Source organism: Panulirus ornatus, chromosome 5, assembly GCF_036320965.1.
Source record: "Panulirus ornatus isolate Po-2019 chromosome 5, ASM3632096v1, whole genome shotgun sequence".
Taxonomy (NCBI): Eukaryota; Metazoa; Arthropoda; class Malacostraca; order Decapoda; family Palinuridae; genus Panulirus; species Panulirus ornatus.
In genome coordinates this window covers 44,901,379-44,921,152 of record NC_092228.1, presented here as the reverse complement: position 1 = coordinate 44,921,152, position 19,774 = coordinate 44,901,379, and the positions used below count along the sequence as shown (strand labels likewise).

Below are 19,774 nucleotides of genomic sequence, written 5' to 3'. Positions count from 1 at the left end.
TAATTAGAGCGAAGCTTAATAAAACTACAAACCCTGGCTTGAGAACAGCGACACGAGTCTAGAATTGACCCTTTTTGCTGTTATTGTAAATCCACTTTCTCCCCTCACCCACCCCCACCCACCCTCTCCCCTCACCCACTCACCCTCTCCCCTCACCCACCAACCCATCCTCTCCCCTCACCCACTCACCCTCTCCCCTCACCCACCAACCCATCCTCTCCCCTCACCCACTCACCCTCTCCCCTCACCCTCACCCATCCTCTCACCCACCCCACCCACCCTCTCCCCTCACCCACTCACCCTCTCCCCTCACCCACCCTCACCTCCCCTCACCCACCAACCCACCCTCTCCCCTAACCCACCCTCTCCCCTCACCCACCAACCCACCCTCTCCCCTCACCCACCCCTCTCCCCTCACCTCCCCTCTCCACCCACCCACCCTCCCTCCTGTCAGTTATGTTTATAAACCAGGGTTTATGTGGTGGGTGGGTGGGTGGGTGAAGGGAGGGAGGGGAAGGGAAGGAGGTGGTTTATACTCCATCACCATCTCCACCATCACCATCACCATCTCCACCATCACCATCACCGCGTCGGGCCATGAGGACCGGCCCTCTCCCCCCCCCTTCCCCTCACACACACACACACACACACACACACCGAGGTCCCTAAGTGGGAAGGACTTCGCATCTTGTGGCACTTGTGGGACGAGCGATGATCCCACACAAGGAGCTGTAGATTCCTTGTGGACGCCCCGAGCCCTATTTATAGGATAACGAGGAAGTGATTATGGAAGAAAACGGGCGGCTGAGACCCCACTGGCCCAGTGGGAGACTTGAGCAAGGGATGCGGGTTGGTCTCTTCTCGTAGAATCTTCGGGGGGTCGTAATATTGAGGTTTCTTAATTTTTTTTCCCTCGTACAGGCGTTTATTTTTTGCCTTGAGAATTTGTATATGAGGTGTGTGTGTGTGTGTGTGTGTGTGTGTGTGTGTGTGTGTGTGTGTGTGTGTGTGAATGTGTGAGTGAGTGTGTGTGTGTGTGTGTGTGTGTGTGTGTGTGTGTGTGTGTGTGTGTGAATGTGTGAGTGAGTGTGTGTGTGTGTGTATGTGTGTGTGTGTGTGTGTGTGTGTGTGTGTGTGTGTGTGTGTGTGTGTGTGTGTGTGTGTGTGAATGTGTGTGTGTGTGTGTGTGTGTGTGTGTGTGTGTATGTGTGTGTGTGTGTGTGTATGTGTGTGTGTGTGTGTGTGTGTGTGTGTGTGTGTGTGTATGTGTGTGTGTGTGTGTGTGTGTGTGTGTGTGTGTGTGTGTGTGTGTATGTGTGTGTGTGTGTGTGTGTGTGTGTGTGTGTGTGTGTGTGTGAATGTGTGAGTGAGTGTGTGTGTGTGTGTATGTGTGTGTGTGTGTGTGTGTGTGTGTGTGTGTGTGTGTGTGTGTAATGATAGTATTAATAGTAATGATGCTAACCTGAGGGTCGTTGGCTCGTAACGAGGGTGGAAGGTGTCAAACAGATGGTGTTCACACGAGCATTACGTGCGACCTGATGCGTTCGTAATTGCTTAGGGTGTTTGGTGGCCCTTCTTATCGCTCTCTCTGTGAGTTCGAGTTCGCCTCGGCGTGGTTGTGGTGTCGAACTGCAACCCAAGGGACGGGGGATCTCTGGTTGGGTAACGGTGGCGGGGCGGGTTCGCCTCAGCGTGGTTGTGGTGTCGGACTGCAACCCAAGGGACGGGGGATCTCTGATGGATAACAGTGGCGGGGTGGGTTCGCCTCGGCGTGGTTGTGGTGTCAAACTGCAACCCAAGGGACGGGGATCTCTGATGGGTAACGGTGGCGGGGCGGGTTCGCCTCGGTGTGATTGTGGTGTCGAACTGCAACCCAGGGGACGGGGGATCTCTGGTTGGGTAAGGGTGGCGGGGGTGGTGTCGGTGATGCTTTCTTGCGCAACTGTGAAGGGGGTCGTCCGTAGGATGACTGGGGCGAGCTGTGTGTGTGTGTATGTGATGAGGCACTTGTGTGATATGGTGAGAGAGAGAGAGAGAGAGAGAGAGAGAGAGAGAGAGAGAGAGAGAGAGAGAGAGAGAGAGAGAGAGAGAGAGAGTTTTCGACCCCGGGGGGAGAGAGATCCTGAGTAATTAAGACAGACGCCAGGTCATCCAATCCCTGGCCATGTAATTACTTCGAACATATTTCTCTCATCTCGCACATAATGATCTCCTCCTCCTTCACCACCACTTGGTGATGGTGCTTTAATGACCTATCTGGCAACTCGAATAAAAGAGATTACCCCCTCGCTGGGCTATGATGACAGAAAACGGGAGTACATAACTGTGATGATGGAAAACGGGAGTACATTAACTGTGATGATGGAAAACGGGAGTACATTAACTGTGATGATGGAAAACGGGAGTACATAACTGTGATGATGGAAAACGGGAGTACATAACTGTGATGACGGAAAACGGGAGTACATAACTGTGATGACGGAAAACGGGAGTACATAACTGTGATGATGGAAAACGGGAGTACATTAACTGTGATGATGGAAAACGGGAGTACATTAACTGTGATGATGGAAAACGGGAGTACATAACTGTGATGATGGAAAACGGGAGTACATAACTGTGATGATGGAAAACGGGAGTACATAACTGTGATGACGGAAAACGGGAGTACATAACTGTGATGACGGAAAACGGGAGTACATAACTGTGATGATGGAAAACGGGAGTACATAACTGTGATGACGGAAAACGGGAGTACATAACTGTGATGATGGAAAACGGGAGTACATAACAGTGATGATGGAAAACGGGAATACATAACTGCGATGACAGAAAACGGGAGTACATAACTGTGATGACGGAAAACGGGAGTACATAACTGTGATGATGGAAAAGGTGAGGACAAGTTGTAATTAGAGAAAATTTGAAGACAGGTTGTGATGATGGAAAACGTGAAGACAAGTTGTGATGAGAGAAAACGTGAAGACAGGTTGTGATGATAGAAAACGTGAAGACAAGTTGTGATGAGAGAAATCGTGAAGACAGGTTGTGATGATAGAAAACGTGAAGACAGGTTGTGATGATAGAAAACGTGAAGACACGTTGTGATGAGACAAAAAAAACTTGAAAACAAGTTCTGATGATAGAAAACGTGAGGACGTGATGGGAGAAAACGTGAAGACGTGATGAGAGAAAACGTGAAGACAAGTTATGATGATAGAAAACGTGAAGACTATCGAAACCACAGAATATGAAGCACAATATATCTCTCTCTAATGTCTCCTAGGGGTGTTGACCATGACGAAAGTTCATAAAGTGATTTTGTATTTCACAAAATATCGCAGAAAAACGATGAGATATGAGAAAATCACAAAAGCTATTTGAAATACGCCATTTCCTCAACTGCTTCAGAACAAAATTTCGACCCTTAGATATTTCCTTAACTTTTACCTAAACTCTTCAACATTTCTCCATTTTTTTTTCGAAATTTCTAATATTTGAACTTCCTTTTATCATTCAGTGAGCGAAGATGGTGAATATTATTCATACGTTGCCGGATGTAAGACGATGAAATAATCTCAAATGCAATGAAGATTCAAACTCCCAAATTAATAAGGAACGAAGAGGCGAATTCTGGCGATTCCATGATGGTCTTCAGAATGCATTTCGATCCCATTTCTGTCAACGAAGAGTATATAGAGATCACAGGATCAGACTCGAACAGAAGGAGAGTTCCATCTCTTATATGCAAGTTGTATTGTGCTCTTATAGTCTAGATAATAGAACGCCAGAAGCCATTAATTAGTCTATCTTCTAGATAATAGACGCCAGAAGCCATTAATTAGTCTATCTTCTAGATAATAGACGCTAGAAGCCATTATCTAGTCTATCTTCTAGATAATAGAACACCAGAAGCCATTATCTAGCCTATCTTCTAGATAATAGATGCCAGAAGCCATTATCTAGCCTATCTTCTAGATAATAGATGCCAGAAGCCATTAATTAGCCAATCTTCTAGATAATAGACGCCAGAAGCCATTATCTAGCCTATATTCTAGATAATAGACGATAATAGACGCCAGAAGCCATTATTTAGTCTATCTTCTAGATAATAGACGCCAGAAACCATTATCTAGTCTATCTTCTAGATAATAGACGCCAGAAGCCATTATCTAGTCTATCTTCTAGATCGTAGAACACCAGAAGCCATTATCTAGCCTATCTTCTAGATAATAGATGCCAGAAGCCATTATCTAGCTTATCATCTAGATAATAGACTCCAGAAGCCATTATCCAGCCCATCTTCTAGATAATAGACGCCAGAAACCATTATATCTAGCCTATCTTCTAGATAATAGACGCCAGAAGCTATTAATTAGCCTATCTTCTAGATAATAGACGCCAGAAGCCATTATATCTAGCCTATCTTCTAGATAATAGATGATCCATGGAAGCTGATGATGAAGAACCCATAGATTAACTCATGGAGTCGAAGGTTTCTCGTGTCTTGTGGACGATATATGTAATGTCTTCGCATCTCGTAAGTGCGTCTAATGTATATCGAAGTCGAAGTGCGAGAATTGAATTAGCAAGAAACCATCGCAAAGGCCGTAAGGAAACCTCGTAATTCCCTCGAGCGCTCGCGAGAAAAGCCATTTATGAATAATTCAAACTAAAAACCCACACAGTTATGGTAATAAATGCTTTAGTCACCGTTGAAATTAAAATAGAAAATGGACCAAGTTGTGTGAGAGAAAATGTAAAAGATTATAAGGGTGACTCAAGCATTTTGGATTTTGGACGATTTGTGGTCATATTTCGGAAAATCCTTTTACTAACGCATGCTGGAAGACAAACATTACCTTAGAGGGTAAGAAAAGTTCAGCAGGTAGTGAGGATAAAAGCAAATGTTATTTTTGATGAGTAACTCAACTATTTTTTTTTGGTCACAGACTCTTGTGAAATTGCATTTGGAAAAATCCCATATATATTTTCAAGGCAAGGTAAATACTTCTTCAAACAGTTGAATTATAAATCTCAAGTCAAAGAAATACTAGAAATTTAAGCAAAGTTATTCCTGAGAGAGATATGTTTCAGGATAGACCAAAGACCTGGCAACAGAGAAGGAATAATTAATTTAGTAAAGGTATATTAGTTATAGTAAAGATATATCAGTTATCCCTGGAAATATTTAGAGAAAATGATAAAATGGGTAAAGAAGAAAATGGGTAAAGAAGAAAATGGGTAAAGAAGAAAATGTAGATATTTTAGGACAAACTGAAAAATATTTTGTTAAGTAGAATACTTTTTTTTTTTAATATTGTTTTAGAACTTCCTTCAATTAAAACTTAAAGTAAGGGAAACATTGTAGTAATCAGTCTAGAAATCATATATCAATGAAATGTGGGCAAATCCAGTCAAACTATTCGCCATTTCCCGCGTTAGCGAGGTAGCGCTAAGAACAGAGGACTGGGCCTTTGAGGGAATATCCTCACCTGGCCCCCTTCTCTGTTCCTTCTTTTGGAAAATTAAAAAAAATAGTAAAGATAATATATATATATATATATATATATATATATATATATATATATATATATATATATATATATATATATATATTAATATATATCATGACTGAATGTACCAAAATTCATATATTTAACATAAAATAATTATAAAATCATGGGATCTTAAACAGAAGTTAAAACACCGACAGAAGATGTAAAACATCACCTCAGTCGAACTGTCTAATCAATTAATATTAAATATAAAGCCACGTAAACAGATAAAGTGTTGTATCTATCTATTCCTTCTTTAAGTCATCTGTGGAGTTCATCTATCACTTATTTACACTTTCACCTGACCTTCATTTACACTTTCACCCACACCCCATTTATATTTACCCTAAGCTCCTTCCTACTTCACTTACACTTTCACCTACACTTCATTTTCTGACCTCCACTTCCTCCCCCACACAGTGGCCCACCACTTCTACATCTTCCTCCCCCACTTCACAAACACTAGCTATAAAGAAAATACACACACACACACACACACACACACACACACACACACACACACACACACACACACACACACACACAATTTGTACTGTCAAATACGACTGTAATTTTCTTTTTACAACATCTAACACTACAAAATAAAAGTCCCATTTGGACTATGTCTTCGTTTAACAAATGAATATCGTAAGAGTCTTTTTTAACTCCAAGGATTCCAGACTAACTAGAACGTCACCAGAGATTAACTAATCTAACCTAAAGATTTGGTAATCTTAACTAGAAACCCAGATGGTCAGATGTGGTGAAATTTGGCCACAGTGGGTTGATTCGGTTGTATCCAAGTGCATCGTCTCTTTCACTCATATTTTCGTAGCTATTTTGATGGAGTGATGGGCGCCGATGCTTGGAAAGGTCAGTCGAAGAGATGGAAGGCGTCAGCACCGTCAGCAGAGGGCGTCAGCAGCAGTAGTAGCAGGAGGAGAGAGAGTGGCGAGAACTTCACCATGGGGCCGCTACTGTAGACGCTGACGGCGTCTGGTCCACCACACACGTCCCCGCCGTCAGGACACACCGTCTGACACCGGCTGTCCTCCAAGCGAGACGCTGACGCCAGGGACATGTCGCTCCTCCTGAGGGAAGAGACAAGAGCGTGATAGAGCACCAGAGCTGACGGACTCGACCGGGATGGAGAGCTGCTGCTGACATTTCGCGTGACTCGACCCAACTCACCCACAGGAGCAGATGAGTCGGTCTTGGGTCTTCCTGTAGCTCACGAGGACCACCAGGTCTCTGTCTTCGGTCTGCTTCCGGCAGTAGTTGGCGCAGGCGACGACCGACCGCTTCGGGGATCTCAAATAGGCGACGGTGGTCGATGGGACGACGCCCTCCTCCCGAAAGCACCCTGAGTACGAGAGGCCGTGGGGGACCAGTCGCTCGGTGGCTGCCGTGGTATCCACGCCTGTAGCCGGCGTGGGCGTGGGCCTACACGCCCGAGCGATGCTATAGACGCTCACGGACACGACCCCGCCACACTTGTGTTCTCCGTCCGGGCACGGAGAGCAGAACTGGGAGTCGTTCAGGACTCCTCCCTGTCCAGCGATGGTTTCTGGGTCGCCACACCCACACACGAGCCTCTCGTTCATGGCGATCATCTTGGCCAAGACCAGCTGGGTCGAGGGTCGTAGGGCCAGGCACTGGCCAGCGCAGGCCTCGGCCGACCGCTCAGGTAGATCCCAGAAGTGGATTTCCAACTGTTGGAAGTCGATGTTCCTGATGTCGCTGTGGCAGGAGAGGTACCTGAGGCAGGAGGGGTCCAGCTTCGTCGACGTGGCTCCCATCCTTGACGTGGTTGAGCCATGATTACCACGGAAAGACGCACTCGAAGCTCCACCATCTACGAGTTGAAGGGGCCCATCATTTACTCTCGGATCTCGGGAAAGTGTCACTGGAATCGCATCTTCACCGCTCACACCTTCATCTCCCGCCGTAATGCTGTGGTTGGCTTGAGACCTGGGCCACCATAGACGCCGTCGTCCAACACGAAGGCTAAACTGTGCGTCCGACAGCTTGTCTCGAAACTCCTTCGTCACCGTCGCTCCTTCAGCATCACTCGGGCCAGTGTCTGTCGATACGAATGGGTCCTGACAGTGTCCACGCCCACACACCATCACCACCACAGACAACCACCTTACAATACGGGCCATCACACGCAGAGATGTCTGTGTGTGTGTGTGCACAGAGACCCCACGAGATAAGAACTAGATGTATTAAGCACCAGGCAGGTGTAGAGACTGATAAGGGCTCGTCATAGTTATCAGTTAGGCAGTAGAGACTTGATAAGGGCTTCTCATAGTTATCAGTTAGGGTTCTACATCACTCGGGATCCGATGTCTCCAGGGAAGGAATTCGTCGTCAGTTCATACACGCTAAGGTGTCGCAGTGTTTTCGTAAAGTTTCTCTTAATTAAGAGTGGATAACTTCGCAATAAGACCTTGTGTTTACTTCGTAATAAGACCTTGTGTTTCGTGTATGCCATGACAAGAAAGGGTCGGTCATTTCCAAGCTGACGGTGTGAGGGGCGTGTGTGTGTGTGTGTGTTATCTTAGTCGTGAGATAACATGTGCCCTCGTATCAGGTGACACGTCATGTGGAAATACCACTTGAGCATTTCCGGTTACCTGCTTGACGTGTCGAACCCCTGAGGGTTTCGAGTCCCGGGACCGGTGAAGACGTAGGGTCCGCCACAACCGAACCGTCCGAAAAGGCGATTGGAAAATCGCTGACCTTCGTCGGTTTATATTGTGGGTCTTTTGGTCTTGGAGGGCTAGCTGGGAGGCCCTTGTGACTCAGGTACCTAAGGGGCCTGTTTTACCTGGAGGCCTACCTGGACGATGGGTACGTGCAGAGACACTACCAGGGACCTGAAGGTTGTTGTGAGGTCTGTGGCGAAGCCATGGCGCTTCTGTGCCCTCAGGGAGCGGCCACAGACGACGCTGGTCATGGCCATGATGGTCGAACTCCAACGAGCGGGTGTGTTCGACGACGAAGGGGCGGCGGGGCGGGCGGGGCATTGATGCAACCACTCCGCCGGCGTCGTCGTCGACCTCCTCCACTGTCGCTCCTGCCGGCGCGCCCCCCCGACGGAGATGCGGAGACAGACGCGCACCGTCAGCGTCTACGAAGTGTGTATATTTGCGTGTGTGGACGTGTATGTATATACATGTGTATGTGTGTGAGTTGGGCCATTTCTTTCGTCTGTTTCCTTGCGCTACCTCGCTAACGCGGGAGACAGGGACAAAGCAAAATAAATAAATAAATAACTTCCCTTCGTGTTGGCTGTGTTTCATGTTCAGTGACGTGGGATCCTTCTAAAAGCCGAGTCAAACCTAAGATATGGTCTTAGACGTAGGATTAGAAACCTTATATATAATCTGAAGCTAAAATAAATCCTCATATTACTTTATTTATTTTTTGTTTTTTTGTTTACAATCCAGTGGCTATAATCGTAGAGAAGCATTATTACCTCGTAAACTTAACGAAAATCGCTAGAAAAAGTTAGAAGAGTTCGTTAACGGTATGTATATTGCGTTATATGACTATAGCGTTATGTAGGAGAGATGCCTCGTGTCAGAACGTAATCTCTGAGGCTCGCCACAACGAATGACGTCATCATTTACGATAGATATTTCGGGCTTTCACTATACGTAGATAAGTAATTGAATGTAATTACATCTCAATTGAATTTTGTATCAGTAATGTAATTACGTCTCTATCAAGTCCTGTATCTAAAAGTAATTGAAGGTAATTACATTTCTATCGATATTGTATCTATGAATAACTGAAATTACATTATCACTTCTGTTATCTATGAGAAATTGGATGTGATTCCATCCCCTCTCAATTTATCTACCTATATATCTATCCCCGAGTGAGTTACGGGTAGAGTAGAGAGTAGATTATGTAGATAGTCAATTGTTACACTTGTGTTATAAGCATGTGTATCTGCATGCGAGATTATAATACGATTCTGTTGTACGATATGATGTAGTTTCTGAACCTTGTGTGTGTGTGTGTGTGTGTGTGTGTGTGTGTGTGTGTGTGTGTGTGTGTGTGTGATGGAGGTGCCACTGTTGATGGAACTGAAGGCCTGGTCATCTCAGTGGTACACACACACACACACCCTCCCCCATGTACACAGTTCCCATAGGTTATGTCAGTGGGTGGAGTGGGGCGCTTCCCCCCCCCCCCCCCCCCCTTTTTGAGGGTTGGGCAAGATAATGCTAAGGTAAGGAGGAGAGTGTCCAAACAGGTGGTAAATAGATTCAACTGTTGCTCCACTGGAGAGAGAGATAGATGACACTGGAGAGGGGGAAAATGGAAGGGGGTCTTCAACACTTCTTACCACTTTCAGTGGAGAGCGATCACACGGATCTCCCAGGGTAGATAGGAGCGTCGTGCTAGGCTCCCGCTGTGGATAGGGGGCCGATTTTCAGAGCAGGGTTGGGGTGGAGAGGGGGCCGATTTTCAGAGCAGGGTTGGGGTGGATAGGGGGTCGATTTTCAGACCAGGGGTCGGGTGGATAGGGGGTCGATTTTCAGACCAGGGTGGATAGGGGGTCGATTTTCAGACCAGGGTTGGGGTGGAGAGGGGGCCGATTTTCAGACCAGGGTTGGGGTGGAGAGGGGGCCGATTTTCAGACCAGGGGTGGATAGATGAAACACTCCCCGACCAATGGCGTGGCGGACCCAACGCTGAGTGGTGTCGCTACGTGAATTTTTAAGTCGCTCCACAACCACAAGAGAAGCAACCCCATTATCACCACTGACACTTAACCTATGGGAACTGTATACATGGGGGAGGGGGTGTGTTCCACTGAGATGACCAGACCTTCAGTTCCATCAACAGTGGCACCTCCATCACACACACACACACACACACACACACACGCCAGGGGGAGGATCGTATGTCTTACCGATATGGGGTACAACCCACACATATATTGGGTCATGTCTAGCGCAAGTGATTGTAAAACATGACCGATGCGAACTTACCACAACCGGTTTTCGTGCACCGAACCGAGCGCTGGTCAGCGGTGGTCAACCCACGTTGGTTAACGATGGATGGCGAGTCACGTGAGCGAGTGTATCGGGGAAGGAGGAGGCACAGCTTGAGGTAGGAGTGCGTTAGGGAGGAAAAAAAAAAAAATATGATATCTCTCCGGTGTTTTGTGAGTTGCATTCGAGAATCATCCCACGACACGCCCTTCTTCCCTCCGCGGGTCCATGACTGTGAGGCACTGTGAGGCGTTAATGAGGTGGTTCATAGTCCCTCATGAGGGGAAAGCGGAGCGAATGATGAGGTACAGTGGATATAAAGGAAGGATATATGGCTGGAGTAAGCGCCTGGTTGATCAGTATCGCGCCAAGCCACATTACGCCCCACCCAACATGGACAGTGAGACGAGATCGCCCTGGCGTAAACTACTACGCTAAATACGCCTACCAGTGCGTAAATATGGGGGGGTCACTGATATACAGCACAACTCAAAAGATAATCTACCATTTCTCTGTCGTGTAAGCATCACTAGTATTAACTGGCCAGACTGAAGTCATTCAGTCCTGTGTTACTTCAGACATGACGTCTGCTCCAGACGACTTCGTCAGACAGGACTACAGGCATACGAAACTTCAGACTGGTGGAATGGCTCGTTGAGAATATATGGTTGCGTATTGATACAATGTCTTTCACGGATGACTAGTCTATGGAGGCTGCTCCAGGCGTGGAGGGAATTCAATTTCACGGTCCACACGGACAGTTGGTGTTTGTGCTGGCGTAACCTCCTCATTACCACAGGCCACTGGAGGTTACCGCGGGGAGCGACCCCTGTGTGTGTGTGTGTGCGACACACGGTGGTAAAAATACTGCCTCCACACACACACACACACCTCTCCCTCCTAGTTCTACAGGGCGTGTGGTTTAACGACCTTAGCCACAACCAATGAGCTATGTTATAGGTGTTGTTATAAACAGGGTAACACGCCCCTCATTCCCGTCACGGCTCTGAATTATTGGTTCATATGGGAAAAGTCATCAATATATATATATATATATATACAACGCGGGAGAAGAAGGAGAGGGACTTCTCCACGAAGGGCGTGGCCTTTTTTTGGGAGGGATGTCATAGATTGAGGGAAGGTAGAGGGAAAGAGTCGTAGGGTTGTGGTAGACACGACTTTTGCTCTCTCGTATTAAGGTTGAGGATGAAGTGTGTGTGTGTGTGTCTGTGAAGACAAGGGAATACGAAGGGATTCGAACGGCACACAGACCCCCTGGTGGATGGGTTCTTTCGAAGCTGTTTTATGAGAGTGGAAGACATTCAGAAACTCACACATCTGTCTGGTAAAAGTTGGAAGGCACACAGGGAATTCGAAACAGTACTTCAAATTGTCATTGTGCCTGAGGAGGCACAAACTAATGCAATTCGTGGTGGACCCGAAGCAAAGTATCTATCATGTCTATTCTTTAACGTATCTAGTGTACAGCTTTCAACTAATCTATTATATATGCTTGCATTTGCCCCTTGTGCAAGCAAAACCCCTTTTTTCTATAACTGGACAAATAAACACAAGACCTAAACAAAACGGTTGTGCCAGAGACTTTATGGGCCTTCGCTGCGACAGCCGGAGTCTCACCTGGGAAAAACAAATAAAGGAGAAACTATATCAGAACTTGATACGTCAGCTGGAGTCTCACCTAGAGAAAATAAAGGACAGTCTATTGGAACCTGTTGCGCAGCTGGAGGCTCACCTAGGAAAAAAAAAGAAGAGGACAGTCTATTGGAACCTGTTGCACAGCTGGAGGCTCACCTAGGAAAAAAAAAGAAGAGGACAGTCTATTGGAACCTGTTGCACAGCTGGAGGCTCATCTAGGAAAAAAAAGAAGAGAACAGTCTATTGGAACCTGTTGCGCAGCTGGAGGCTCACCTAGGAAAAAAAAAGAAGAGGACAGTCTATTGGAACCTCTTGCACAGCTAGAGGCTCACCTAGGAAAAAAAAAGAAGAGAACAGTCTATTGGAACCTGTTGCACAGCTGGAGGCTCGCCTAGAAAAAAAAAAAAATGAGAAGACGATCTATCGAAACGTGATGCGACAACCGGAGTCTCACCTAGAAAAAAAAAAAAGAGAAACTCTATTGGAATTTGAGCGGCCCCGTAGTCCCCCAGAGTGGTGGTTCCCCATCCGTTTTAACGAGGGCGCTGACATAGGAGACACGACCTTATTAACCCGTGATGTGGGGGACGTGAGCTTCGTTAAACCCGTGATGTGGGGCAAATGACCCTCGTTGACCTAAAGCCATTGAAGGCAGCGAACCACCGCGACATCAACTCCTTTGTTAGAACCCGTTTTTGACGCAGTTGATCCAGTCCCTTCCACTGTCGTCAGCTGCCAACACATCTAGTCTCGTCCCTCCACTGCTGTCAGCTGTCAGCACCAATTCACCTCATCCCTCTCATGTTGTCAGCCATCACAGACCCACAGCTGATTAATACATATATGTATAACAAGGCCATTCATTCATGGGTATCGCCATGGGGAGGAAGGGGAAGGTGGAAGACCCTACTTCCCAGTCTGTTATTCGTGCTGTGCTTCCACTCTTGCCTTCGTACTGCTGACGTGGTTGAGAGAGAGAGAGAGAGAGAGAGAGAGAGAGAGAGAGAGAGAGAGAGAGAGAGAGAGAGAGAGAGAGAGAGAGAGAGAGAGAGAGCGAATGCTGAGACGGTTGGGATGGGGGGAGGGTGGATGTCAAACACAGTAACATTGATCACTGTTTCCTTTTCCATTTAGATATTTACTTTTCCCTCTATCCCTCTTCCTCCGTCCTTCTGTTCTCGCCTTTCCTCTCATCTCTCCCCTTCCACTGACCATTTCCCTTCCTTACCCTTCCGTATCTTCTTAACCTTGAATGATATTTACTTCTTTTTTGTTTCCCATCCTCACAAGATTTCGATTTTTCTTTGATTCATTTTTTTTTCTTTTTTTCAATCCATCTCTTTTTCCATCTTTCTTGATGCCATTAGCGAGACCCGTCCGTCTTTTGCACCGCTTCTATAACTCTCTCTCTCTCCCCCCTCTCTCTCTCTCTCTCTCTCTCTCTCTCTCTCTCTCTCTCTCTCTCTCTCTCTCTCTCTCTCTCTCTCTCTCTCTCTCCCTTTTCCAGAGCACAGGAACTTTACGACCCGACCGTCATCGTCTCCCTGCCAAGAAAGGGATGTTAAATCCAACATAAAAAGGATTCCAGACCTGCTCCATGTGATTGCTGCTTTCTTCCAGCTCCCCCCCCTCTTTCCTCCTCCCCCAAATAAACTGGAACCCAATAGCCTGTAGGAAGACAACCTGGAACGCAAAAGAAGACTGGAACACAGCATTATGGGATTTCAGAGGATAAGAATATGATGAGTTTTCTAGCTTGGAACTCAATAGTCTGGAAGAGGATTGGAAAGGAAGACTGCAACACACAGTGTTATGGAATTCCAGGGGCTTATCATGATGAAGGTTCTAGCCTGGAAGGCCAAGGAAGGCCTGGAAAACAGTCTTATGGAATTCCAGGGGACAGAGATAATGATCTCTCCAGCCCAGATGCATCTGGACACAATACTTCTGGAACGTGCATCATCCTGGAACACAATATTCTGGAACGTGCATCATCCTGGAACACAATATTCTGGAACGTACATCAACCTGGAACACAATATTCTGGAACGTGCATCATCCTGGAACACAATATTCTGGAACGTGCATCATCCTGGAACACAATATTCTGGAACGTGCATCAACCTGGAACACAATATTCTGGAACGTACATCAACCTGGAACACAATATACTGGAACGTGCATCAACCTGGAACACAATATTCTGGAACGTACATCAACCTGGAACACAATATTCTGGAACGTGCATCATCCTGGAACACAATATTCTGGAACGTGCATCATCCTGGAACACAATATTCTGGAACGTGCATCAACCTGGAACACAATATTCTGGAACGTACATCATCCTGGAACACAATATTCTGGAACGTACATCAACCTGGAACACAATATTCTGGAACGTGCATCATCCTGGAACACAATATACTGGAACGTGCATCATCCTGGAACACAATATTCTGGAACGTGCATCAACCTGGAACACAATATTCTGGAACGTGCATCAACCTGGAACACAATATTCTGGAACGTGCATCATCCTGGAACACAATATTCTGGAACGTGCATCAACCTGGAACACAATATTCTGGAACGTACATCAACCTGGAACACAATATTCTGGAACGTGCATCAACCTGGAACACAATATTCTGGAACGTGCATCATCCTGGAACACAATATTCTGGAACGTGCATCATCCTGGAACACAATATTCTGGAACGTACATCAACCTGGAACACAATATTCTGGAACGTGCATCAACCTGGAACACAATATTCTGGAACGTACAACAACCTGGAACACAATATTCTGGAACGTGCATCAACCTGGAACACAATATTCTGGAACGTGCATCATCCTTGAACACAATATTCTGGAACGTACATCATCCTGGAACACAATATTCTGGAACGTGCATCATCCTGGAACACAATATTCTGGAACGTGCATCAACCTTGAACACAATATTCTGGAAGTGCACAGCCCTGGAACACAATAGTTCTGGAACGTGCAGTCATCCTGGAACACAGATATTCTGGAACGTGCATCATCCTGAACACAATATTCTGAACGTACATCAACCTGGAACACAATATTCTGGAACGTGCATCATCCTGGAACACAATATTCTGGAACGTGCATCAACCTGGAACACAATATTCTGGAACGTGCATCATCCTGGAACACAATATTCTGGAACGTGCATCAACCTGGAACACAATATTCTGGAACGTGCATCATCCTGGAACACAATATTCTTGGAACGTGCATCAACCTGGAACACAATATTCTGGAACGTGCATCATCCTGGAACACAATATTCTGGAACGTGCATCATCCTGGAACACAAGTATTCTGGAACGTGCATCAGCCTGTGAACACAATATTCTGGAACACAATATTCTGGAACGTGCATCAACCTGGAACACAATATTCTGGAACGTGCATCAACCTGGAACACAATATTCTGGAACGTGCATCATCCTAGAACACAATATTCTGGAACGTACATCATCCTGGAACACAATATTCTGGAACGTGCATCAACCTGGAACACAATATTCTGGAACGTGCATCATCCTGGAACACAATATTCTGGAACGTGCATCATCCTGGAACACAATATTCTGGAACGTGCATCATCCTGGAACACAATATTCTGGAACGTACATCAACCTGGAACACAATATTCTGGAACGTGCATCATCCTGGAACACAATATTCTGGAACGTACATCAACCTGGAACACAATATTCTGGAACGTACATCAACCTGGAACACAATATTCTGGAACGTACATCAACCTGGAACACAATATTCTGGAACGTACATCAGCCTGGAACACAATATTCTGGAACGTGCATCAACCTGGAACACAATATTCTGGAACGTACATCATCCTGGAACACAATATTCTGGAACGTACATCAACCTGGAACACAATATTCTGGAACGTACATCATCCTGGAACACAATATTCTGGAACGTACATCAACCTGGAACACAATATTCTGGAACGTACATCAACCTGGAACACAATATTCTGGAACGTACATCAACCTGGAACACAATATTCTGGAACGTGCATCATCCTGGAACACAATATTCTGGAACGTACATCATCCTGGAACACAATATTCTGGAACGTACATCATCCTGGAACACAATATTCTGGAACGTACATCAACCTGGAACACAATATTCTGGAACGTGCATCAACCTGGAACACAATATTCTGGAACGTACATCAACCTGGAACACAATATTCTGGAACGTGCATCATCCTGGAACACAATATTCTGGAACGTACATCAACCTGGAACACAATATTCTGGAACGTGCATCATCCTGGAACACAATATTCTGGAACGTGCATCAACCTGGAACACAATATTCTGGAACGTGCATCAACCTGGAACACAATATTCTGGAACGTGCATCAACCTGGAACACAATATTCTGGAACGTACATCATCCTGGAACACAATATTCTGGAACGTACATCAACCTGGAACACAATATTCTGGAACGTGCATCAACCTGGAACACAATATTCTGGAACGTACATCATCCTGGAACACAATATTCTGGAACGTGCATCATCCTGGAACACAATATTCTGGAACGTGCATCATCCTGGAACACAATATTCTGGAACGTGCATCATCCTGGAACACAATATTCTGGAACGTACATCATCCTGGAACACAATATTCTGGAACGTACATCATCCTGGAACGTGCATCATCCTGGAACACAATATTCTGGAACGTACATCATCCTGGAACACAATATTCTGGAACGTACATCATCCTGGAACGTACATCATCCTGGAACGTACATCAACCTGGAACACAATATTCTGGAACGTACATCATCCTGGAACACAATATTCTGGAACGTACATCATCCTGGAACACAATATTCTGGAACGTACATCATCCTGGAACACAATATTCTGGAACGTGCATCATCCTGGAACACAATATTCTGGAACGTACATCATCCTGGAACGTACATCATCCTGGAACGTACATCATCCTGGAACGTACATCAACCTGGAACACAATATTCTGGAACGTACATCATCCTGGAACACAATATTCTGGAACGTACATCAACCTGGAACACAATATTCTGGAACGTACATCAACCTGGAACACAATATTCTGGAACGTGCATCAACCTGGAACACAATATTCTGGAACGTGCATCAACCTGGAACACAATATTCTGGAACGTGCATCAACCTGGAACACAATATTCTGGAACGTACATCATCCTGGAACACAATATTCTGGAACGTACATCATCCTGGAACACAATATTCTGGAACGTACATCATCCTGGAACGTACATCATCCTGGAACGTACATCATCCTGGAACGTACATCATCCTGGAACGTACATCATCCTGGAAGACAGTCTGGCAGGGGGGAGGTCCTGGAATGTTGGCTAACCACCTCTTCCAGGACGGGTCTCTCTAGAAACACACTCTCTAGAGTTGGGTCTCCCGAAAGCTAGTAGTGCTCTCCCTAGAGTCACGTCTTCTCTAGTTGATGAGGTTGGTGAGAGAGAGAGAGAGAGAGAGAGAGAGAGAGAGAGAGAGAGAGAGAGAGAGAGAGAGAGAGAGAGAGAGAGAGAGAGAGATGGATAGAGAGATAGATAGATAGATAGATAGAGAGAGAGAGAGAGAGAGAGAGAGAGAGAGAGAGAGAGATAGATAGAGAGAGAGAGAGAGAGAGAGAGAGAGAGAGAGAGAGAGAGAGAGAGAGAGAGAGAGAGAGGGTTCGTTGAGCATTTTCTAGGGAACGAATTTCCTAGTCAAAGCATTCTAGATCAGGGTTTCCTTCTGGCTAGGTTGTTCTAGAGTGACAGAGGCTAGGTCACGCCTTTCTAGGTGAGTGAGACATTGAAGGCGACCGACTAGGGGCCGATGGTCTTCTAGAGCAAGATTGGACAAGGTGACCATTTCTAGAAAAAGATTATTTTTTTTTCTAGAAAAATAATTTCTAGAGCAAGACGTATAAGATGAGACTTATCTAGAGTGAAAACTTTTTGTGAATATGAATTTTCCTAGAGTTAGGTTATCTGTGGGTTAAAGAAAAAAAATTCTAGAACACCTACTTCTAGAGCAAGTGAACATGGCCTAATGAAAAAGACTTTTCATTTCCAGTAAAATCTTACCCGCCAGAAAAACTAGAAAATATGGTATCTATCTATCTATCTATCTATCTATCTATCTATCTATCTATCTCTATGTCTAAGTCAGTCTATCTGTCTGTCTGTCTGTCTGTCTATCTTTATCTATCTAACTATCTATCTTTCTATCATTCTATCTATTTATCTATCTATACCTATCTATCATTCTATCTATCTATCTATCTATCTATCTATCTATCTATCTATCTATATCTATATACTTGAATAGTTCGCCATCAACCACAATTACGTAACAGAGAGATATAAAAACATGCATTGTAGTCAATAAAATAAATAAAAGAAAAGATAAACCTTAGTTGGGGGGGGAAACACATAAAACACATCAAAAGCGTTGGAAATCCTTAACAACACTGGTAGTGGGAAATCCTTAATGACATTGGCGCAAAAAAAAAAGAGAAAAAAAAAAAAATAAAATGGAGAAAAAAAAAAACATGACCTGGCAACTCGTCCTGGGAAGTGTTGCCGGATGCTTCATATTTTCTTATTTACGACCGAGTTGTGTGTGTGTGTGTGTGGGGGGGGGGGGGGGGGGGGGGATGAGACGCGTCCTAGACATTACTGAAAAAAAAAAAAGAGGAAGAAAAAATAAATTACATTGGTCTATGGCAGTATTTAAGAGACCTCTCTTGGCGTTAATTAGAAACAGTAAACTTATTATCTATTTCTCTTTTTTTTTTTTCCCCCACCTGGATATGACTCTGTTGGTGTTTGTATGTTTGTATGTGTGTTTCCGCTGTGAGACTGTGTGGAAATATATGTGTTTGAAGTATTTTCTTTTGAAGGTTTTTTTAGAGATGCTACAGAGAGATCAGAAGAAGAGATGAGAAGGATAGATATATCGAGAGAGAATGGTATGTCTATCTCTCTATCATCTATCTATCAACATCTATCTCTCTCTCTCTCTCTCTCTCTCTCTCTCTCTCTCTATATATATATATATATATATATATATATATATATATATATATATATATATATATATATATATATTTTCTTTCTTTCATACTGTTCGTCATTTCCCGCGTTAGCGAGGTGGCGTTAAGAACAGAGGACTGGGCCTTTGAGGGAATATCCTCACTTGGCCCCCTTCTCTGTTCCTTTTGGAAAATTAAAAAAAAAAAGTGAGGGGAGGATTTCCAGCCCCCCGCTCCCTCCCCTTTTAGTCGCCTTCTACGACACGCAGGGAATACATGGCAAGTATTCTTTCTCCCTTATCCCCAGGGATAATATATATATATATATATATATATATATATATATATATATATATATATATATATATATATATATATATATATATATATGTGTGTGTGTGTGTGT

At 44.9% G+C, this 19,774-nt stretch overlaps 1 protein-coding gene across 1 annotated transcript; it reads right to left on the bottom strand.

The window, feature by feature from the left end:
- Positions 1–4,889: 4,889 nt before the first annotated feature.
- On the bottom strand, positions 4,890–7,796 carry LOC139748752 (uncharacterized). The gene is made up of 2 exons (XM_071662178.1): positions 6,750–7,796; positions 4,890–6,649 (listed from the first exon to the last, which is right to left on the bottom strand). The coding sequence occupies exons 1-2, from the start codon at positions 7,721–7,723 to the stop codon at positions 6,433–6,435; spliced, it is 1,191 nt and encodes a 396-aa protein (XP_071518279.1). The 5' UTR covers positions 7,724–7,796; the 3' UTR covers positions 4,890–6,432.
- Positions 7,797–19,774: the final 11,978 nt, after the last annotated feature.

What these genes read in the sequence shown, in the direction of transcription:
- LOC139748752 (XM_071662178.1), bottom strand. Translation starts at nt 7,723, where the DNA reads ATGGCCCGTATTGTAAGGTGGTTGTCTGTGGTGGTGATGGTGTGTGGG. An exon ending in CGACTCATCTGCTCCTGTGG is followed by an intron (nt 6,650 to 6,749) that starts GTGAGTTGGGTC and finishes CTCTTCCCTCAG; the next exon opens with GAGGAGCGACATGTCCCTGG.